General features: G+C 44.8%; 1 protein-coding gene across 1 annotated transcript; it reads left to right on the forward strand.

Moving 5' to 3' along the window:
- The first annotated feature begins 4761 nt into the window (after nucleotides 1–4761).
- On the forward strand, nucleotides 4762–22752 carry LOC130485868 (uncharacterized). Its single transcript, XM_056859015.1, has 9 exons — nucleotides 4762–4807; nucleotides 5754–5867; nucleotides 7486–9174; nucleotides 12285–12384; nucleotides 12896–13044; nucleotides 13527–13639; nucleotides 14411–14500; nucleotides 21405–21527; nucleotides 22549–22752. The coding sequence occupies exons 1-9, from the start codon at nucleotides 4762–4764 to the stop codon at nucleotides 22750–22752; spliced, it is 2628 nt and encodes an 875-aa protein (XP_056714993.1).
- Nucleotides 22753–23548: the final 796 nt, after the last annotated feature.

Below are 23548 nucleotides of genomic sequence, written 5' to 3' on the forward strand. Positions count from 1 at the left end.
CGATCACTTAGGCAGTCAGAGCAGCCCTGACTTCTAGGGAAGAATAAATGTGTAGTACGCCTGTGAGATGATAGCACTCAGGGATTTTGACTCCATGTACACCAGTGGTGAAGCTGCTGTTTCCTCTGGCTCTCTGAAGCATGCACCAAACACTGTCCTATGTGATGTGGGCTGCATGTAACTTGGCACATTGAAAGCTTTCAGTGTGTGTGAGGGGGTACATGTTGAAGTGGCATCATCCTTGTTGTCTGCTCGGTGCAAAACAAAAGAACTTATTTTCAACAAACAGGCTTAGTTTTACAAATTTTGTTATCAGTTGAGTCTAAAGCATCAATGAGTTTGGAATTCTTAGTTACATTTTGTACTTTTATATGAGGTTTCACTGTGGGGTGAGGGACAGGCTACTCTGGGCACGGATAGGATAATGAAATGTTAAATTTGCCCCATCTGTCTCTTCCCCTTCTTTTCTGTACCTCCTATTAGAAAAATGAATAAAAAACAAACAAAAAAACAAAAGAACTTACTCTCATAGGCCTTGCTGGGGGGTCAGACTGAGGGCCCATCTGCTTCTCTCAAGAGAGAAATGTTCTCACATTCCTTTTCATGCTGCTGGGGCCACTGCTGTCAAATACTATAATTCTTTGGACTCTGAATGGCCGTCTGACATTAAGCCATCTGACAGAGGTAGGTGTCTGTTGGGGAGGGTTCTCTTCCTCCCAAAAGGACCCCGGGCCGGTTCTAGTCCTTGCCAGACATGGAGTCACCCTTTAACAGTTCACAGATTTTATAGCATTCTGTGGTGGCCTGGGTCATGGGGGGAGTGACTTCTCTTAGGGTTTTTTTTTTTTTTTTTAAATCCTAAAAGTATAAAGTTTATTTCTAAGCACAGAAGTATAGGCATGAATGGAAATCTTGGAAAATAGTAAAGTTCCAAGAGAAGATAAAACACACCGTTTCTATTATAGAATAACACAAGCTTTCAGTGGAAAGGGGGGGGTGATTGGGACTAACCAGGAAGTGGGGGGACTATATGCAAACCTTCCTTATGCACCTCTTCTCAGCCAATGAAATGTGATTACTAGGATTTGGATGTATTTTGCACACAGTACCTGGGGGTTGCTTGAAAAGCCTTTCCTGGGGTGCAGATTTTTTTGGGCAACATGCACCAGAAGTGTCAAAGGGGGGGATTTAATTGTGATGGGCCAATGGGTTTCCCCATTGTTCTCCCAGGATGGCAATGACAATTAGCAGCATGCTTAGCAGCCATCCACGGTATCATCTTTGGGGCTTATGTGACCATGGTATTTTGGTCTGCTGAGATGGCCTTTCTTAAAACTGAGATGGGTTTGTGTGCGTGTGTATGTGTGTTTGATACATTATGCCTCCAGTATCTTGTTTCTCTCAGTGTCCAGCCAGATGCTGCTGGGAAGCCCACAAGGAAAGACATGTTACTCACACACGGGCTTTGCCTGGTTTCGTCCTCCAGCAGGGGCAGTTCAGAGGCACACTTCCTGCAACCTTCCCCAATGTTTTTCAGAGGACAATATGCTCATTTACAAGAAAATCATCCTGGTATCAGGAAGTGCATAGGTCTTTTCACATGTGGCATACACATCTATTCCTCGCCCTATTGAGTATCAAACTGCTTAGTCATGCTCACTGTAAACGTGTTCTGCCTTCCTTCCAGCACCGGGCTTAACTTATCTAAATAAATTAAAAAAAACACAGGTGATATCAGACAAATTGAAACGATAACATAGAACTAACATCTTTTCGTAGACCAGAATGCTGTGCTGGGATGACTTGCAGGTTTTAGAAAGTGCGGTGCTTGATTCTTGGTGTGTGTGTGTGTGGGGGGGGGGTCTGCAAAGAGCTGCAGCTGCTACCCTATAATCAGCACGGGGAGGGGGGAGCTAAGAGGGCCTCCTGTTGCCAGTCGACATCCTATGGCCTAGAAGAATTATTCATGGTTTATTTTATTAAAAATCCTCGCCCTGGCTCTTATATCCTATCCTGAATGTCCAGGGCAGCGTATGGCAATTTAAAAATGGTTAAAGTCGGGGCTTGTTTGTTTGTTTTTTACTTAACAAGAAGAGCTCAGTGAAAAATTAGGCCACTCTTTTTTGTATCTTAGTCATCTTGTAGTAGAAGGTATAGAACCTGGCAGATACTCATGCCTTATTTGCTAGGTTGTTTGTGGATAAAATTGCTTGCATCGCTACTGATCTGGATACCCCTATTAGGTGAATGTGGAAGTTTCCAGGCAGTCCTCTTCTTTGGAGGAGTTCCAACTGCTGATGACCAAAGATGTGGAAGGGATGCTTGGTTCTGTTTGGGCCATGGCTTGTTCTCTTGACCCCTGTCCGTCTTGGTTGAAGCGAGTAAACTGGGAAAAACTGGTGGCTTGTATTTTTAACATTGCTATCACTTCTTTGAGAGAAGGCATAATGCCATCAATTTTGAAAAAAAGGAAGCTGTAATGAGGCCTCTTTTGAAAAAAGTTTTGTCATGAGCATACCACCCACCAAGATTTGGGAAAAAGTGTGTCAGATCTCCTATTCTTAGCCAAAGTGGCCAAGTAACTTCTAGATCAGATGTCCCCAGCCTTGTTAAACCTGTGGACATTTTTGGAGTTTTGAGAAAGGGTAATGGGGACCACTGCAAAATGGCTGCTACAAAGGGGAACAATTAGCCAAGCATCCTCCTATGATTGGAGCAGCCATTTCCAAATGAGTGCTCCTTACAGACCCAAAAGAGATGCCTCCAGGGTCTTCTGAAGCATCTCCTGCTCCAAGGAGGTGAAAGAAAGTCAGGGCTGGCTCTTTGCTTTAAAGAAACTTTTTGGAGGAAGAATCAAACTGGTATCAGGAAACACATCAGTGGGTACCAAACTGGGAATCACTGTTCTAGATGAAATGGATTATGTGGCTTCATTCCAATCTCGCTTCAGTCCGGGCCTTGATCCTAAAACCATTTTGGTGGATGATCAGGGAGATTGGGACCCTTTTGTTCCTCATGGGCTTCTCAGTGGCTCTTTTAAAAAAAATACTTTTTATTAACATTTTAAAATTTAATATAGACATACACATACCCATTCACATACAGAATGGGCTTTTTCCAGGGGCTTCTCAGTGGCTCTTGATACCCTCAGACGTGGCGTCCTGATCAATTGAGGGATATGAGAGCATTATTTTCTTTTGTAATGAATTCTTTTAAAAAAAATATATATATATATTATGATGATTCCGCTCAGCGGGAATATGAAAGTGGTGATTTCTAGGGGCTGCTGTTTCTCTGTGTGGGAGTTCAGTTGTGGGGTCTCTCAGGTACCTATACTGCTTTCTAACATCTACGTGAAGTGGCTGAGGGGAAGGTTGCCTGCAGTTATGGGTTGCCAACAGTATGTAATGCTGGCTAGGTTTCTCCTTCACATCTAAACCAAGCAAGATGTTTGCATCCCTGAATGGCTGTTCGTGAGAGCCATTGTGGTGTAGTGGTTAAGAGCAGTGGACTGTAATCTGGAGAACGAGGTTTGATTCCCCACTCCTCCACATGAGCGGTGGACTCTAAAGTGGTGAACAGGGTTGGTTTCTCCTCCACATGAAGCCTGCTGGGTGACCTTGGGCAAGTCACAGCTCTCTCAGAATTCTCTAAGCCTGAGCAGAGGCAGATAATGGCAAACCACCTCTGAACGTTTTAATCTTTTTATTGATATTGAATTAATGCTTGCAGTGAGTTTTTGCAAAAAGTTTTACAATTCTCTCGGAGAGCACTTTTGTTTAATTGAAAAGTGACCCAGAAATTGTCCAAATCAATCAATAAATCTGAAGAAGTGATCTGTGGCTCACGAAAGCTCATACCCTGCCAGAAATTTTGTTCATCTTTAAGGTGCTACTGGATTCTTTTCTTCTGCTGCAGACTAACACGGCTACCCATCCTGTTCTAAACCCATAAATGTGTCTAAAGAGTATCCCCAGAGGCTCAGGGAGTGCTGGAGGACCAGGTCTCTCTGCCCCACCCAAACATCGGGTTTCTCAGGGGGCCCTGCCTGTGGCAGGCCTCCCCTGTCTGGTGGGGGCGGGGGCTGTCATTGTCAAGGCTGTTTACGCTTGGTAATTAGCAGCGTCTTCCAGGCTGAAGTGCCCTGCATATATTTTTTTTTATTTCTTCATGCTGAACCGTCATTCCAGATGTCACAGTGAAGCCGGCGCATACCTGCTTCGCATTTCTTAAGAGCCCCTTTAACGCGACCTTTTGTATTTGCTCCGCCCCACATCGAAGCCTTCACTGAAGGAAGCATGCAGAATCCCAGCCACGGCTTAGCAATGCAAACGACTATTGCTAACGGCTATGCAAACGAAAACCGAAGGAGCAGGCCAGTGTGTGTGTGTGGGGGGGGGGTGAATTTGTTCGACGTTCTCCTCTTGCATCGGATGACCGTGAATAGTCATTTTAAAGCTCGGGTTTTAAAAAATCAGCATTGAGCGAGGAGCAAAATCGACCCTGCATAAATGGCCTCAAGAGATACTGTAAACGCGCGTCTTTAAAAACCCTGCATTGCTCAGGCGTTTTCCCACGAGCGTGAAAACCGACGCGCCTTTCCTCTTTCGCTGGAAGGAAGGCGGGGGCGAGAAAGCCGGCGAGGCCGGGCTGGGTGTCCGACCCAGCAGGGCTGGCGGTCCGCGTCGCGCCCCGCCGGGGAGGAGCGAGGCCGGCCGCTTATAAAGCGCTCGCCGGGGAGCGCAGCGCGCCGGACGGGAGATGGCGTCGCTGCACCGGGCCGTCGGGCTCCTGGCCCTCGCCGCCGGTAAGAAGCAGCCCGCCCGGCCCTCGCCTGCCTGGCCGGCCTTCCCCCGCCGGCCGCCGAGGAGAGCCCAAGCTGCCCCGACGGGGCCCCCCTCGTCGCGCCTCCCAGCTGGCCGAGCCGCTCCCGGGACCCGGCTCCAAGCGGACGCGACGGCGGGCAGGGCGCTCGGGCTCCCTCGGCGGCGCCCCAACCAACCTGCGGGGGAGGCGCGCGCTGTGGCTCGGGGACGCCGCGGAGCCGCCCCGCCGGCTGGGCGCCCGGTCCCCGCCGGGGCGCTGCTCCTGCGCTCTCCGCGCACGTTGCGCCCCGGCCCCCGGAGCGCCCTCCCGCCTCACGTCGGAGCAGCTTTTCAGGACAGTCCTAAACCCAGATCGAGGCGAGAACGCTTCGCCTTGGACTTGCCGCTCTCTGGATGCCCGTTTCCCCCGTCGGAATCCTCAAAAGTCTGCATGGGGGGCTTCTTGTTGCGTTTGGAGAATCTGGCTGGGGGAAATGGGCATCCAGAGAGCGGCAAGTCCGAAGTCAAACCTCCCGTGCTTTTTTGCCCTTATGTTTCTCAGCTGGCTAAAACGGTCCTCCCCGGTTTCCTCTTCATCCCCAGCCTTCTATCTTGCGGTCCCTTTTTTTTTGCTTTGTGCACAGTGGGTAGCCGTGTTAGTCTGTTTGCAGTAGTCAAAAAGGGCAAGAGTCCAGTAGCACCTTAAAGACTAACAAAAATATGTTCTGGTAGGGTATGAGCTTTCGTGAGCCACAGCTCACTTCTTCAGAACTGCTTTGTGCAGCTCACTTCAAGGACCCCACCCCCTTCCCGCGGCGCTGCTTGCCTCCTTTCCAGTTTTCATTTACATCGTGGTTGGGGCAAACGCAAAAAGACATCAGGGCTGGCAAAGACCGGCTCCCTGCTTGTCCTGTTAACAGCTGGTGTCTCCTCCTGTCCCCCTTCCAGGATCTCTCTTGCTGGCTGTCCATTTCTACAGTTCGGCATGGCCGACCCCCCTGATCCCCAGCACTGCTCTTGGAGCCCTTCTGCTCATTTTATCGCTTCTTCTGGCATATACAGGTGAGGAAATTATAGTTGTCCTCCCGAACGCAGGCTGTGTTTTCAAATGTATATTTTGATGCTGGTGTATCTGTGACAGTTTACTTACCTAGTGTGTGGGGAGGGGCCAGAAGGTCCCAGGTTCAATCCTTGGCTTCTCCAGTTGAAATGATCAAGTTGTAGGTGATGTGAAAGACCTCAGCCTGAGACCCTGAGGGGCCTCTGCCAGTCAGAGCAGACAATACTGACCTCGGTGCACCAATGGTCTGATTCAGTACAAGGCAGCTTCATGTGTGTTCACGTGGCCCACAGATTTCAGCTCCCAATCATAGAGGTGGAAGGGACCACCAGGGTCATGTATTCCAACCCCCTGCACAATGCAGAAAATTCACATCTACCTCCCCCCTGACACCCCCAGTGACCCCCTACTCCATGCCCAGAAGATGGCAAACACACACACACCCTCCAGGATCCATGGCCAAAATGGCCTGGAGAAAAATTGCTTCCTGACCCCAAAGTGGCGATCGGCACTACCGTGGGCATGCAAGAAAGGGCCACGGGAGCCAAACACTGATGCAAACCTTCCTGCCCTCCCTCTCATGATCTGCCTAATGTCATAGAAGGGACTTGGTTACAATCCTGGTGATCACATGTGCCAGGTTACAGCTTCAGGCACAAGTTTTATTTACTTTGTTTATACCCCCTCTTTCTCCCCAATCGAGACCCAAAGCACCGTACACAATTCTCCTCTCCTCCATTTTATCCTCACAGCAACCCTGTGAGGTAAGTTAGATTGTGCTACTGGCACAAGGTCTTGCAGCAAGCTTCCATAGTAGAGTGGGGATTCAACCCTAGTCCAACACTCTAACCTCCACACCACACTGGCTTCAAACCTGGTTTCCACATATGGCTTCCAAGTATGAAACTGAGTCTCTTCAATAGCTTAGGGCTGTTGTTAGCTGGGCCGAGAGGCAGTTTTAAAAATCTGCAGCTGAAGATTCTGTTTGGCCATTTGTGCAGGGTCAGTTTTGATGCTCACTCAAAGCTCTTTTTTTAAACTTGACCTTTAAAATGCCTATTCACGGTCCCGATGCAAAAGGATAAATTCTACCCCCCCCACTCACCTGCTCCTTTGTTTCGGTTGAATAGCTAACACATAGCTATGGTTTTGCATGCTTCCTTGAGAGCATTCTTCGATGTGGGGGCGGAGCAAACGCAAAAGGTTGTGTTAAAGGGGCTCTTAAGAAATGCAAACCAGGTATGCACTGGCTTTGCAGGCACTTCCTGAATGACAGTTCAGCATGATGATATATGCATGGAAGGTTTTGCCTTGGATTTGCTGCTCTCTAGATGCACATTTCCCCCATCCAAATTCTCAAAACTCTGCATGAGGGCTTGTTGAGTTTTAAGAATTCGGATGAAAAAAATGTGCATCAAGAGGGCGGCATATCCAAGGCAAAACCTCCCATGCATAAATGGCTCATGAAAAACTTAAAAAGAAAAAAAAGTGGGGCACTTCAGCCTGGAACATGCTGGTAATTACAAAGTATAAATGGCTTTCCTGATTGAAACTTTGCAAGCCTACAAGTCTGGTAATAAAAGTGTTGTTCCTTCTCCCCCCCCCATCCCCCATCAACAGGGGTGCGGAAGAGCTTCCAGAACACCTCCTTGTTTGTGTCGCTTTGCCTGACTGTTTCGGCACTCTGGTGCGGCTATGGAGTGATCCAGATCCTGGCTGGACAAGGAGTCCTCTCTGGCGCTGCTGACCTGCGCAACGCGGCCGTGCCTGGACTGGCGGCCTTCTGTCTGGGGCTGTTCCTCACCAGCGTGGTGGGCTTCCTGCAGAAAGAGGTCCCCCTCGCCATGATAGCCTTTGCCATTTCTCTGGCCTGCGCCCACGAAATTGCAGCCTTTTACGATGTTGCCTTTGGAACGTCTGCCGTGGCCTGCAATTATATGGTGGTCTGCTTTGTCGGGGGTTACGTCGGGTTGGGGAGGTGTCTCTTTTTTCTAAGCCGCGAAAAAATCACCCTGCCTGGAACAGACCTGGCCAAGAAAGAGGCCAGCAATGGGCAGCCCCCAGACGATGGCATGGGCTCAAATGATTTGGCTGCCTTTGCTTTGATCCTGAACATGCTCTCGGCCAGTGTCTTGGGCTGCAGGCTCCTGGGGGTGACTGAGGATCTCTTTGTGGGGCAGGTCCCCTGGCTCTGGGCAGGAGGGGTCTACCAGTTTGGGGCCTCCATCTTCTTCTATCGTTCCCTTGATGCGCTGGGTGCCACTTTTTTGGGCTTCACCTCCCTCCTGAAGTTTGGGGAGGGCTATTCCCTCTTGATCTTGCTCTGGGTGCCTGAGGCGCCCAGCTTCCCCATTCCCTTCTCGGTGGCTTTTGCTGTCCTCTTGGCCATCTTGGCCCTTTTTATTGCCATCGACAGCCTGGCCGACGGCCTCTATCTGCTGTTCTATGTGGCCTTGTGCATCGCACTTGCCTGCAGCCCACAAGGCTTTCTGGAAGGGGGCCCTCAGGGCGTGGCAGTGGGCATTTTTGTGGCCTCGGCTCTCCTGGCTCTTCTTCACCTTTACAATGGGAATGCTAGAGTTAAAATCCCAACGGGGAAGGGAGTGCTCAAGGCTTTGCTCTCCCGCCTCCATGCTTGCAAGCTCCGGGAAGAGAAAGACCTCCACACTCCCTATCTGGGTTACTCCAAATATGCCGATGCCGAAGTGCTGGCCTACGCGTGCAGTGTGCTTGCTTCTTTTGCCATCACCGTGGCAGCAAGGTCAAACCCCCCACTTGCTACAATAGTTCTGCCTTGGGTGGTGGCAGCGGGGGGACTCTTGAAGCTTCTGTGTGGCTCTGTGGCTTTCTCCCGTGGCAAGACTTTAGAGAGCTGCGCTTTCATCCTCTATGGGTTCATGTGGATTATATGGGGCATCGCCAGGTACGGGGGGCTGTATGTTGGTGCGCGGGGGTTCGAAGTAGCTGTGGGCATTGTCTCGTTTATGCTTTTCAATGCCTTCCTTGTCCTTTGCACCCTCTTCCTGAGCATCTCCTGGTTCATCTACTCCCTCACCTTTGAGCTCATACTCATCAGCTTCCTGTTGGACGCGGTTGGTGCTACCTCCATCGGCTACGACATTGCCATCACCATCATTTTTGGCTTGGTCAGCTTCTACTGCTTCCTGACTGCCCTGGTCAACTGCACTTTTGAGAGTCCTCAGCTCCCCACAGGACGTCCCTTTGTGAGGCTCAGTGGCTTCTGGGGAGGAAGCACCAAATGCCTTCATCTGCCAGCCAGGAAAGCATCTTCAGTCAAGCAAGTCGCAGGTGAGGAAACAGTGCAGCCGGTAGGGCTGTCTTCTGGGCCTTAGGCAGAAGCGTTGGTCATGTACTTTTATTAAAGTTCCTTCCAAAAGCAGTTTGACACATGCCTCACACTGAGTCAGAATCTAAGTCTATCAAGCTCAGTATTATCTGCTCTGAGTGGCAGCGGAACTCCTGGGTCGCAGGTGGAGATCTTTCACATTATTTACTACTTGATCTTTTAAAATGTGTAATCCACCTTGAGTCCCACAGAGAAAGGCCAACTATAAACAAACAAACAAATACATAATTTTTTTAAAAAAAGTTGTGGTGTTGGGGAATCAAACCTGGGACCTTTTGCATGCAACACTGATGTTCTACTGCTGGCCCCCCAGCTCCTCTCTCATTTGATGCTGTGCACATATGCCTGTTCACCAGATTGTACAGAGAGCTCCTGTCCTGTCAGTAGTAGACATGGCTTTCTGTTCTGATTTTGGACACTCAGGCCATTTATGCTTGGTAATTAGCAGCGTGTTCCAGGCTGAAGTGCCCTGCATATTTTTTTTAGTTTTTCACGCTGAACCATCATTCAGGAAGTGACTGTGAAGCCGGTGCATACCTGCTTCGCATTTCTTAAGAGCCCCTTTAACGCGACCTTTTGTATTTGCTCCGCCCTGCACCGAAGCATTTACTGAAGAAACGATGAAAAATCACAAACGCATCTTAGTTATGCAAACAACTATTGTCACTGGCTATGCAAACGAAGGAGCAGGCAAGTGGGGGGTGGAATTTCTCCTTTTGCATTGGGACTGTGAATAGGCATTTTAAAGGTTGCATATAAAAAAGAGCTTTGAGCGAGCAACAAAATTGACTCTGCATAAATGGCCTCAGACAAAATAGCCCTAAGGCAGTATATAAATTTAATATATAAATGCAAAACTGAGAAACCCATGTTGCTAATCGACCTCAGTTGTCTCTTGCTAGTCCTTGCACCAAAAAAAGCTAAACAGGGGTTGCCTATATTGTCGAAGGCTTTCACGGTCAGAGTTCATTGGTTCTTGTAGGTTATCCGGGCTGTGTAACCGTGGTCTTGGAATTTTCTTTCCTGACATTTCGCCAGCAGCTGTGGCAGGCATCTTCAGAGTAGTAACACTGAAGGACAGTGTCTCTCAGTGTCAAGGGTGTAGGAAGAGTCAGAGAGGGGTTGGGTTTGAGCTGAGTACTGTCCTGCAGACGTAATGTGCTAATCATTGTTCTGTAAGTATCAAGGTATCTTGATACTTACAGGACAATGATTAGCACATTACGTCTGCAGGACAGTACTCAGCTCAAACCCAACCCCTCTCTGACTCTTCCTACACACTTGACACTGAGAGACACTGTCCTTCAGTGTTACTACTCTGAAGATGCCTGCCACAGCTGCTGGCGAAACGTCAGGAAAGAAAATTCCAAGACCACGGTTACACAGCCCGGATAACCTACAAGAACCAAGGGGTTGCCTAGTTTATAATGTACTAATGGACAGCAAGAGTCAAGGCGCTGCTTACTGCAGTCCCTCTTCTGTGAGTCTGTGGCCTGGCATTGTTAACTGAAGCCCAGATGCAGATCTACTGTGAAACAAATGAAGCTTAAGCTTCAGGGCCCCCAATCCTGGAGGGGGCCCCAAAACAACTTTTTTTTTAATTAGTGAATTTCTCTAAAAAATCAATGGAGTTTTTTAGTGATAGAATCATAAGCCAGTGGGTTGAAGTACTTAATATTGACTTTAGAATATGCTCTAATAATACCCATTTCACATGGCCTCAAAATGTCCCTGTAATTGGTCAAATTGCAAAATTTTCTTGGGGGCTTACAGTGCTCGAAGGGCTCACTGAGCTCACCAGAATCTATTCATAGCCTACATTTTGGCAGCTGGATCCTCAAATCCTTTGTTGGTGCTTGGCTTAATAGTTCTGTAGCTCAGCCCTTAGGCTAGAGCCAATCGGAACCATAAAAAGACATCTGAATTCTCAATTCAGGCTGCATTCATCTCGCTTGTGCATTTTAACACCAAAAGATCAGATTTTCACCTCTTTATTCCTCTGATGACCCCCCTCCCTATTATTATTATTTATTAGTTTAATTTGTAGCCCACCCTCATTCCCGGTCAAAGTTGGGCTCAGGGTGGGTGTCATGATCCTAGGCCTCAAGTGCAGCCTACAGGCCCGGGGTGTGTGTGCTATATTAAAGTAGTTACCAGGCCTACATCTCCCAGGTACCCTCTGGGCCTTGTGATTGCTGGAAGAGGATTTGGAGGGAAGGCTAGGGCCAATCAGGGGTAAGGGAGTGGTGCCTGGGGAGAAGGAATAAAAGGCCTTGCCTGAAAAGGGAGGGGGTTCACTCCTAGGGAGCAGGGCTGGGGAGGAGCTGCTGCAGATGGAGGAATCCCTCCTCCAGGAAGGGGTGAGTTAGCCTGAGGCCTAGTGCTAGGAGAGGGCTAGGGACAGTAAAGATAGATGTGTTAGGGTCGTCCTATTGTGGCTTGAGTTATCATTATTATTAGACCTTTTCAATAAACTGTTTGTTACTCTGCCCTGGGTCCTCATGCCTCATTTGGTCACCCGGGGCAGGCAGGGTGCTCTGGGCCTTCTTGAGTTAGGCTCACACCAGAGTGGTGGAAGCTACTGAAGATCCCCATTCCTCTCTCTTACCTGACAGCAGGTAACAACAATCATAATAAAATCATATACATCTAAAATTCATAAGTAATCAATAAAATTCATAAAACCATTCAATACAGTTAACAAGATGGTACTCATATAATTACAGGGCCATTGGAGGCCTGGCCAAGCAGCCAAATCCTCATATCAGAAGCCCTAAGGGAGAGGAGAGGGAGGCCAGTAATGATGACAACCTGTGGTTGCCCTCAATTGTAGGCCTGGTGGAAAAGTTCTGTTTTACAGGCCCTGCAGAATTTCTGAAGGTCCCATAGGGCCCTGATGTTACTTGGAAGATAATTCCATCAGGCTGGGGCCAGGGCCTTGTTGGATATTGCCCTATTGTTGCTGGTTGTGAAGGGGGCCCCATAACAGTTCAAGCTTCAGGGCCCCAAAAATGTAGATCCGCCACTGCTGAAGCCCATCCTTCGATTGCAGAGATAATGAAGAACGGGGGCGTGTGTGGGATCCCCACGGACACAGTATATGTGCTTGCAGCAGCCTGCAATCAACCTGGCGCTGTGGAGAAGGCTTACAAGTAAGGGGCTAACTCTCCATCTAGGGTTTCCCTGGAGATCTAATGCTGGGGGGTGGGGAGCCATGTTTCTTGGGTCTAACACATGGACAAAAAATCTTTGCAACATACCTTCCTTCTGCAACTGCCACACTCCTGCACAGTCTCTTCCAGTCACTCACTGATACTCTCCACCATGTAGGCAGATCTCATCCCTTTGCACATGCTTAGTTCACAAGTATGTGTATGTGCATCCACGTAGCTCCTCTCAATGACATCGGAGTAACCTGCCAACTTCACACATTGCTCCCCTTCCTCATTCACATGGCACTATCCAGGACTCTGTTTTGAATTAGCAGTCCGGGAAGAGGCACGGGGGATGTTCTTGGGTTCGAGAGAAGAGAGGGTGGATTGTGTAGGCAAGGTTGCCATGATCAAGGAGTGTGGCTACTTCCAAGGCCTGGCTGAGGACCTCAATTCAAACTTGCCTATTTGCTAGACTTATTGAACCCCTTGCTTCTCTGTATCACCCTAGCACAAAGCACCAGGCTCAGGACCGTCCCATGTCCCTCTGGATTTCAAATTTGAAACAGCTGGAATCAGTCAAGCATCTGTTCAGCCCTGTCCTCTGGGATTTCATGGATGCTGCGTGGCCATCACCTATCAGCTTGGTCATTCCAAGGGGTGAGAGACTCTCTTTTCTGCTGCCCTGACTTCTCTTCTTTAACCATTCCCTGTTTTTTGTTTTTTTTTTGCATCCCACTTCTCTGAATGGTGCTCCTATTAAGGGCTGTTGCTGTCAACCATCTCTTCGGGATGGGAGAGCATTCTTTGTTATTAATTTTTTAATTATCATCTTTCATAATCAGACATAAAGTACAAAACAACACATAAACAATACATTATAAACATGAAATCTACAACCAACAAATAACAAGCTTTCCCTGGGTGAGAGTAACCAATTTTGTTCCCATTTTATAATCTTCACTATATTAAACTATGCTAACTTTATAACATTAAATATACTGCATAATATGAAACCCTTCACTCTCATGATATATGTATTTTGTACTAACACAACAGAACTAACAATAATAGAATCTGCTATCTCTTCTGGATGGGAGAGCTTTCATGCTGAGCAGCTCTTATGTTTTTTTCCAATGTAGGTGAATGGGTAGACTATCTGGGCATGAAGGACTCTGCTAAATACGTTGGTACCCCTCAGAGCGTAGCTGTTCGTATCCCAGATTGCTCGGTCACCACCCATCTGATTGACTTGGTGAGCTAAATTGACAACCTCTTAAGTATGTCTGCCTTTATGTTTGTGAATGACCATGAAGAGCTTGGTGAGCAGTCCAGGGAAGTATTCTGTACCACTCGCTTCTTAAATGATAAGCTTAAAATAAAATGTAGGTAAAATCTGGAGGGTTTGCATATCTGAATCCTGCTTCAATGGCTTGTTTTGGACCAGGCTTTTCAGTTTTAGAGAAATTGGAGACCTTGGTGGATGGAAGTAGGAGTTAAGTACTGTGTCAGTATTCAAGGGGCATAAAATCATAGAATCATAGAGTTGGAAGGGACCATCAGGGTCATCTAGTCCAACCCCCTGCACAATGCAGGAAATTCACAACTACCCGCCCACACCCCCAGTAACCCCTACTCCATGCCCAGAAGATGGCCAAGATGCCCTCCCTCTCATGATCTGCTTAAGGTCATAGAATCAGCAATGCTGGTTGATGGTCTCAGGCAGTATGGGTGTGTTTCAAGTCATGGAGAATGATGGCAGGTAGTCAGGAAAAGTCAGGTTGCCTGAGACCAGAAACTATTTTCAGTAGTGTCTCCTCATAAGGACAGGAAGCTTTTAAAAAAGCATGTGATTTTTATTTAATCTGAATTCCATGACATGTGCAGTCCATGGGGAATGGCCTCATTCCAGGATTTGCTCTGTTATGTCAGGAAAAAGCCACCCTCTGTATATCTAGTCCTGGGCATGCAGTTCTCCTTGATCTAATGAACAGCCTCAACTCTCACTTTCTTTCTTGGTTTTTAGGTTGGCCCGATTACTGTTACATCTGCCAATCCTACAGGAGAAGCTGACACCACTCACCACAACCAGGTGTATGCCAAGCTAGGAGACAAGGTATACTCTATGCAAGTTCTTGCCCTCATGGCAGTCCCAGCTCTCCTGGTTTTTCAAGAGGGCTTCTTGGACCTTTACCAAGGGTACCAGTGCTTGTCCAGTGCACCTGCACTGAGTGGAACTTTGGGGGTTTAAACATCTAGAACAGGAGTCTCCAATGTGATGCCCATGGATGCTATGGCTCCCACCAACACCTTTCCTGGACCCTTTTTCTAGAAAGTGGATGGGGTCAGATGAGGCTTTTGCCCAGCAGGGTTTCTAAGTGGCTGCTGGGAACCTGATTGGCTGTGCAGATTTTTTTTTAATGCTGCTTTGGCAGCAGCTACCACTGCAGCACAAGGATCTTAAACAATATGTTCATTTTAAAAGGCATCCTTTTAAACAGAGATTCTGCCTGCAGTGCTGAAGAGTTACAGACTTACGTATAATCTGACTCTCCCTACTGTGGCAGTCATTTTGTGGTTGCACCTGCTGCCCTGTGTCAGACTTCTAAAGGTGCCTGCAGGCTCAGAAAGGTTGGGGGCCCTTATTCTAGAAAGACCCAAGATTAAAATGCTTCTGATAGGGGCCTGTTATTTCATCAGATGCCTTCACTACATTTGTGAACAGGACAGGAGTGGAAACATCTGAGCCTCTTCAGTTACCTACCCTCTTTCCCTAAAAAAGAAGAAGAGAGAGACCCAAGTTCAGCTGGAAAAGAGAGAGACCCCGTGGGCAAACCCTGCCCTCCACTCCCCATTTAACAAACGAAAAGAAAGTCCAGATATGATTGCCAGGACCCTCTTTGCCACCGGCGGGAGGTTTTTGGGGTGGAGCCTGAGGAGGGTGGGTTTTGGGGAGGGGAGGGACTTCAATGCCATTGAGTCTAATTGCCAAAGCGGCCATTTTCTCCAGGTGACCAGGAGATTTCCAGCCACCACCTGGATGTTAGGATTCAAAAAATTCCTCATGCTTAAATAGAAGCTGAAAAACAAACACAAGCACTGATGGCGTTATGAACAAGATATGATTCAATTTTCAATAAACAATCACATAAATCACATGTATGCAAACTGCAAATATCAATAATGCAAATACAAAAGTCCCAAAAGTAGCAAGAAGCTTGAAGCAAAAAGCCGGGAGCTTCGGCTGATGCAATGTACAAGGAAGCTCTGGGAAGTGGCAGTATAGAAAACCCGGAGATAGTTCCACTGGAGTGGAACACAATAGAGCCAAGTGGAATCTTATAGGCGTGGTACTATCATATCCCGAGATGGGATTCCAGTAAGACCCATTTCACCGAGGCTTTATCCATCGGGATAGTAGCAGGTAATCTTCTTTTGCAGGTAAGTTTTGCAAGTAGTGAGAGATGCGAATCTATCTCAAGCACTAGAAAGCATGTACCTTACAGATCAATGGATGGCTCCTAGCGATTGCAGTTTGCATACATGTGATTTATGTGATTGTTTATTGAAAATTGAATCATATCTTGTTCATAATGCCATCAGTGCTTGCGTTTGTTTATCACCACCTGGAGGTTGGCAACCCTAAGGCAGGAATGTGCTTTTTGTTTTCCATCTAGCGCAGAAGTGTGTCTGCTGACTGGTAATGATGCTTCAGGGTCACAGGCAAAGAAAAGTCTTTCCCAGCATCTGTTCCCTAAGGTCTGTTAACTGGAGATATCAAAAATTAAACCTGGGACTTTCTTCTTGCCATGATGCCAAGCAAGGGGCTCTCTATGCTAAGCCACAGACCTTCCTCCGGTTTAGCCTAGTTTGAACTCAGAAAACCAAAGTACCACCATGACACAGGAAAGCACCAAGGCAGGATGTACTTCTTTTTAAAAAAAATATATTTTATTAGCTTTTTAATATACAAAGTAGGAAAGGAAAAAGGGTTTGGGAACAATTATGGTATGTTGTACAGGGTTGACATTCGGAGCGGGTCCACATCATTTTGATCATTTCATTATATTCATACTTCATTATTTATTGCAGTCTAATATTTACCATTCTGGATCTTCTTGTTAATCAATATTCTATATCATAATTAGTTAGAACTTAACTATTATATTAACATATTATTATTTTTTAACTTATTCTAACTGAAGTCCCATCATCTTCAGGCGTGCGTGGACTAGTCAGCATCCGGAGTGACTAGAGCAAGCCATTTGTCTTGTTATATCTTTAGCTAACAGCATATCTGTCATAAAATGCTAGTAAGAACTTAACTATTATATTAACATCTTATTTCTTTATCTAATTCTAACTGAGGTCCCATCATCTTCAGGCGTGCGTAGACTAGTTAGCGTCCGGAGTGACTAGAGCAGGCCAGTTGTCTTGTTGTATCTTTAGCTAACAGCATATCTATCATAAAATGCTTGCCACTTTTTTTAATGTTCATCTGGTGGTTTTTCTTTCATCCAGTTGGAGAGTCTTGCCATGTCCGCATATTCATACATTTTTGTAATCCATTGTTGTAGTGATGGTGTTGTTTTATCTTTCCAGTATTTGGCGTATAGTGTTCTTGCCGCAGTCATTCCATACAAGAAAAGTTCTTTATTTATAGGCTTCATTTGTGTTGGAATTATTCCTAACAGGAAGTATTTAGGTTGAAAATAAAAATTCAAATGCAGTATCTCTTGTAATTCTCCATATATGTCTTTCCAGTATTGTTGTGCTTTTCTGCAGCTCCAGCACTGATGGAAAAATGTACCTTGGGTTTCTGAACATTTCCAACAATTTGCTTGGTTTGATTTATACATTTTTTGTAGAGCAAGATACTATCTGTAAAACATCTTGTACCAATTTTCTCTTGCTGTTTGAGACCTCGTGAATTTTATGTCCTGTTGCCACATTTTCCCCCAAGTCTGCAAAGGTATCATTTCACCAAAATGCTGCATCCATTTTACCATACAAACTTTTATTTGTTCCGGGGCTGTTTCTAGTGCCAATAACATTTTGTAGATTTTAGATAGTAGATGATCCTGAGTTTTGTTTATTATGGATTCAAATTCAGTAGGCTTCCTTGGTTTTCCCTTCTGGAAGTATTCAGTTTTTAGAGCATGAGTTATTTGCATATATGAAAACCAAGATATTTTGATATTTTCAGCAGTTAAGTCTTGAAAGGTTTTGATATTGCCTTGTTTGTTAATAAGATCGTTGTAAGTAAAAAAGTCAAATTTCAGCCTAGTTTTCCAGTCCCAGTATGCCTCTGTAGGGGACATCATCTCTGGTGGAGATGGACCAACGATTCCTTTTAATTCTTGCCACTTTCTGAGTAGCTGAAACATCAAGTTTTCTTGAGCCCCTTCTTTTGGAATTGTTATTTTCTTTTCTGGCCATAACCAGTGATGAAATCCGCCATTTAAACATGATTTCTCAAGCCTTAATGATGGATCTTCTGGTTTTTTTATCCATTCTGTAATTGCAACTAGAGCTGCTGCTTGATGATAAATTTTCAAATTAGGTACATCAAGACCGCCTCTCTTCATCTTGGAGTACCGAGAATCTTATTCTTGGTTTTTTCCCATTCCAAATAAATTTGTTGTTGATTCTTTGCCATTTTTCAAGAGTGGGCTTTGGAATTCTAATCGGTAGTGTCAAGAAGAAAAAAATTATTCTTGTTAATGACCAAGCCATGATATTAAGAGTCTTTTCCACTTTTCAAGGTCTTCTATTTTTCTCCAAAGTACTTTGTAATTCAAGTCAAACAATGTTTCTGTTCCCGTTGGAATTTGTATTCCTAGGTATTTCAGACTTTTTTTTTGGCATTTCACATTGTAAAGCGTCATGGATTTCCTTTTTTTCTTCTGGAAGTAGATTAAATGTCAGTAAGTTGGTTTTGTGTTTATTCAACTTGAATCCAGTATAATAACTGAAAAGATTGATTTGATGAATAATTCTTTCTGTGGATTTCTTAGGTTGTTGACACATCAATACTACGTCATCTGCGTAACTTCTGATTTTGTATTCCTGGTCTTCAAATTTCAGTCCTTGAAGTTCCTAATCCATTCTTATTTTGTTTGCTAAAACTTCCATGGCTAAGTTAAATAATAAAGGTGATAATGGACAACCTTGCCTTGTGCCTTTTTCAATGTCAAATTGTGCTATTAACATGCCATTTATAAGCAATCTCACTTTTTGTGATGAGTAAATAGCATCTACTACATTTAAAAATTGCGTACCGCAATCCAAGTGTTTCAATGTCTGTTTAAGGAAAGTCCATGAAACACTGTCAAATTCTTTCTCAGCATCTAAGAATAACATTGCTGCTTTCTTTTTATGAGTTTTAATGTAGTGAATTGCGGCAAGAACTACTCTTAGGTTGTCCTTTAGTTGTCTTTTAGGCATAAGTCCAGTTTGATCAGGATGTACTATGCTTGAAATATGTCTCTTCAGTCTTTCAGTCAATATTGCGGCCATTATTTTGTAATCCACATTCAATAAAGAAATCGGTCTGTAGGCTTTTGGCAAGTAATATTCCTGTTCATCTTTGTGAATTAAGGAAATGTGAGCTTCTCTCCAGGAATCTGGTATTTTACCCTCTTGTAATGCTTTGTTAAAAATTTTCTGCAGGTGTGGAGTCAGGATATTTTTCATCAATTTGTTATAATTTGAGGTGAGTCTGTCCGGGCCTGGTGCTTTGTCTGACTTCAGCTTTCTGATGGCATCTGATATCTCCTGGATTGTAATGGGCTGATTTAAATATTTGCGATCATCTTCAGAAAATTCATTTAGACATGCTGATTGTAAATATTCATCTAAATCAGTTTGTTGTGTGTCGTTATTTTGGGTCTATTACGCCGTTCATATCACCAGTGATTAGTATTTCTCCTTGGTGAATGTCCACCAAGTCTCTAAAGAACTTAAAGAATTTTTCTTTTGAATGGTTTGGGGCATATATATTTGCAATTGTTGTAGTTCTTCCATTTACTCCTTGAGTCACAACAATCTGATATCTTCCATTTTTGTCCTCAAGGGTGTCTAACACTGTTAATTTATTGCCTTTAATGTATGTTGCGACTCCCTTTTTCTTTGTGGACGATGATGCATAATAAACTTTCCCCAATTTCTTACATTCTAAAAACTTCCCATGGTTGTCCTTAACATGAGTGTCTTGAATACAAATTATACCACAGTTTTCTTTTATTTCCTTAGTATTGTCAACAATTCTTTTCAATTCTCGTTAGTGATTCTTGTAGGGTATCTTGAAGTTTCTGATGACTTTCTTGCAAGCTCTGTTGAAATGATTCCGGCAGTCTTTTTTGACTCTCTTCCAGTTTCTTAGCATTGTCTTCGCTCAACTGTATTATCAAATTTTTGAGATCATCTGATTGGGTATCTTCTTCATCACCATTTTTTTTGTGCTTTGGCATCCCTGCGTGCTGCAGAAAATTTTGAAAACCAGATGATAAAGCTGAAATTGTGACCTTAGATTTAAGGTCCTCTTCTTTTGTTTCTGTTGATTCAACTGGAACAATAACCCTGGATTCTTCTTTCAGTAATGGCAAGGTTTTTTTCATAATAAGATTAAAAATGCATTCATTCTTCTTTTAAAATTCTTTATCAAAATTTTCAGATATTTTAAACAAATTAAAATTTTATGAATTATGTAGTCAAACAATCAATCAGTTAAAACCACAAAATTAATTCATATATAAATCAGCCAATTTCAAATTAACAATTTAAAACATGGTCATTTCACAATGCAATCAGTTAAATGGTTCAAAATGTCAATTTCAACTCAGTTTTATAATTTAATTAATTCAGGGTAAATTCAGTATTAAAATTATTATTATAATTTTTTAAAAAATTAATTAATATTGTTAAATTTATTATTTTGATTATTTCGTGTTAGTGTTTTGTTCCCGAAGTTAATTGGATTATATTTGGTTATTGTCAGAATTAGATTGTTTGCTTTGTTATTGGGATAGTGCTTACTTCTACAAGCAGGCTCAATTAAAATTAGTGGCTAAGGAAGACTTTTAATAGCAGGTAGTAATATTTGTAAAATCCACTAGAAATCGATGTTGTCTTCTGGTCAAATTTCGCCTCCTCTATCCTCGACTCTGTTGTCTTCCGTGAAGGAGCCAGAACAGGAAATAAACACGATGGCGTCCGTCTGGCAGTTAGCCAAGTTTCCTTATTAAAAGCTGGGGATTTGCTTTAGACCCTTGCAGATAAGGTCAGAATTCTTGGGGCACTGTAAAGTTAAGGGGGAGAAGCTGGTATTTTAACCGCAAGTTTTGCAGACGCATCGACGAGCCGCAGCTTTAAAAATGAAAGTAGGTTTGTTTAGATTTGTTTGTCCTGATTTCGGCCGATTTATCCATGGTTTTTTTTTCTTTTCTTTTTTTATTATTATTCCCCTCTAAGATGTCAACCTCCCTTTTCACCCCTTTTAAAATGTTAATTGGTAATGGGTACTTGCCACTTTGTTCCGTCCTGGTTTTCTTTGCAGCTCTCGGGTGGTCAGGGCTTCATGGAGGGCATCCAGTCAAACAAAATAGGTTAAGTTGTTCTTGTCTGAATCGGTTCAGACTAATGGTGGCCTGTCTGATATGTCTCCCACTGTTTTGAAGTCTTTTATGGGGAAAGTTGAAGAGTGGGTGAGGTGGGGGGGAAAGGAGCGAAGAGCGGATTGGAGGCTCTGATCTGCTCTCAGCACCAAATCGGCTAGGAGGGGGATCTGGGCTCAGACACCCCCCGGAGGTAAGGGGACAAAACCCTGAACCTCCCCTCAAAGAGGTCTGTGAGTCTTGGGCACCGCTGGGAAGAAGTGGCTACAAATGAAGCTGGTTTCGTGTCGGGCTTTGCCCTAGCCAACTCAGCAGGATGTACTTGTATAAATTGCCAGAATAAGTCTGGAGAGAGCTTCCTCTTTTCACTCAAGAATGTCTGAGACAGTGATGATTCCTCTCTAGGTGGATGCAATTCTTTGTGACGGGCCTTCTCCAGAGAACATCGCCTCCACGGTGGTGGACTGCACCAAGATTGAGAGTGGGCACATTGGGTTCTTTAGGGTCGGCCTTGTCCCCAAATCCCAGGTCAGCATTATATCATTGTTCCTTCTGTTGTATAATCATTTTTGATGTGTTAATTCAGTCACATTTTTGTTAAAAAGTCTGTATATGCAAGTGCAGCACAATATGTACAAAAGGTCTGCCAGCCCCAATAGACCTGATGATAAAAGTTCTATACAACCGAGAGCCTCTGGGCACATATACAAAATATGTAAACATATCGGCAATCCAATATATCTGTCATCCAGGGCCACAGAGGGTGTTGTCTTTCTCTTTTAAATAACTTTGATCCCACCTTCCTCAAAGCAGCTTAGAGCAGCACACATCATTCTTGTCCATTTTGTCCTCAAAACAAGCCTGTGAGGTAGGTTAGGCTTAGAGAGAAAGTGACTGGCCCAAAGTCACCCAGGTAGTTTCAGTAGGAGTTTGAAACCAGGGCTCAGTCTAACTCACTAAGCACTACACTCCAGAGAGCCAGTGTGGTGTAATGGTTAAGAACGGTGAGTTGGAGCGGTGGACTTCTTCTTCTTCAACACCACACTGGCTCTCTGGAAGGACAATCTCATAAATACTTTCCTCGAAGCCACACATGTAATCTCTTTACATTAGCTTTGCTGAGAAGAGTCTCTCTTGCTAACGCAACACCCCTGCAAGTCATGAGTATTCCAAAAGATCTCCATTTCTGACAGGGTTATTGCCCAACATCTAATTGGCACTCTCTACAATCTACAGGGTTCACCATCTGCACTGGCAGCTCACAGTCCAACAGCATTGCTTTGCCCAGATCCTAGAAAACAAAGCATTTTATAGAGTTTGTTGTGCTGGTGACTATTGCAGTTGGAGTCAGTATGTATCGTTGTGCAGCCAGGTCTTTAACTGCAAGAAGTACAGCCTGTGCATGCATCAGAGCAGCAGGCATGCCTTAAGACCAAGGGCTCTTGAATACAGACACTGGATTTCATTCAGAGGAGACTAAATTAGGAAGGGAAGGCCCCAGATCCACCGAACATCTGGCCAATCTTGCATGCTTTGTCTCTGTTCTCAGGTGTTACAGATTCTGGAGCAGGTCCAAAGAAGATACCAGCCAGGCCACACCGACAGCGACAACCCCCTGGCCGCAGAGGACAAGGAAGAGCAGCACACCCTGTCCAAAGCCTCCCTCAGCAATGGTGCTCATGTTCAGGGGAAGTCACCAACACCGTATACCAACAAAGCGTTTTGTATTGACGAGGGAGATGCATCTGCGTGAACAGAAGTAGTCCAGATGTAAAGATGAGTTTGTCTTCAAACAAAGCCCCTTTTGTTCATTGAATTGCACATAGAATGTAGCCTTCTGAAGTAAGCTGACTGTTGCCCTAAATGACTGCAGCTTTCCCCTCTCAGCTGTCTGCCCCAGCACATGGGGAGACAAACATCTGTCAGCCACGACAGTGTTGTGGCCAGGAAATGGAAGTTGGACCACGGCCAGCTGAGTTCTCACGACAGCTGCTCTGGGGCTTTCTTTTCGGCCTCAGTGCTTCATCTGTAAAGTGACTCACCTGGCAGGGCTCTTGTATTATGTGAAATGTTTCCAACATTCATAATATCATATGGCTATTTAAATAATAATGTGCTGTATAGTTATTATTGGGTGCATTTCAAACCGGTTGTCAATTTTCTTGCAACTTTTTAAACAAAATATTTCATATATACAAAAATCTCTTATCTAAATTATTTTGTGTGTGTGCTTAAAAAAAGTCGGTGAATGCTGGTTTTTGGATTGTTTGGTACAGGGAGCCCGTGACCTCTTGTAGCATCAAACTTTTCTCATTGTGTTATTCAGTAAACCTGTCTGAAGCAGATGAGACTGCTTGTCTGACAGGTCATTAGGGGGTCCCATACCTTTGCAGAAAGAATGAAGTCCTGCAGACATTAACAATGAAGTCTTTGCGTGAGGCCATAGCATGCACTGGAGGCTTGGCACCCCAAAGTAGAACCACCTAAAATAACAGCATAAAACATTACATAACTCCCAAGAGACCATTTTGTGTAACACCCCAATGCCT

Source organism: Euleptes europaea, chromosome 13 (genome assembly GCF_029931775.1).
Source record: "Euleptes europaea isolate rEulEur1 chromosome 13, rEulEur1.hap1, whole genome shotgun sequence".
Lineage (NCBI taxonomy): Eukaryota > Metazoa > Chordata > Lepidosauria > Squamata > Sphaerodactylidae > Euleptes > Euleptes europaea.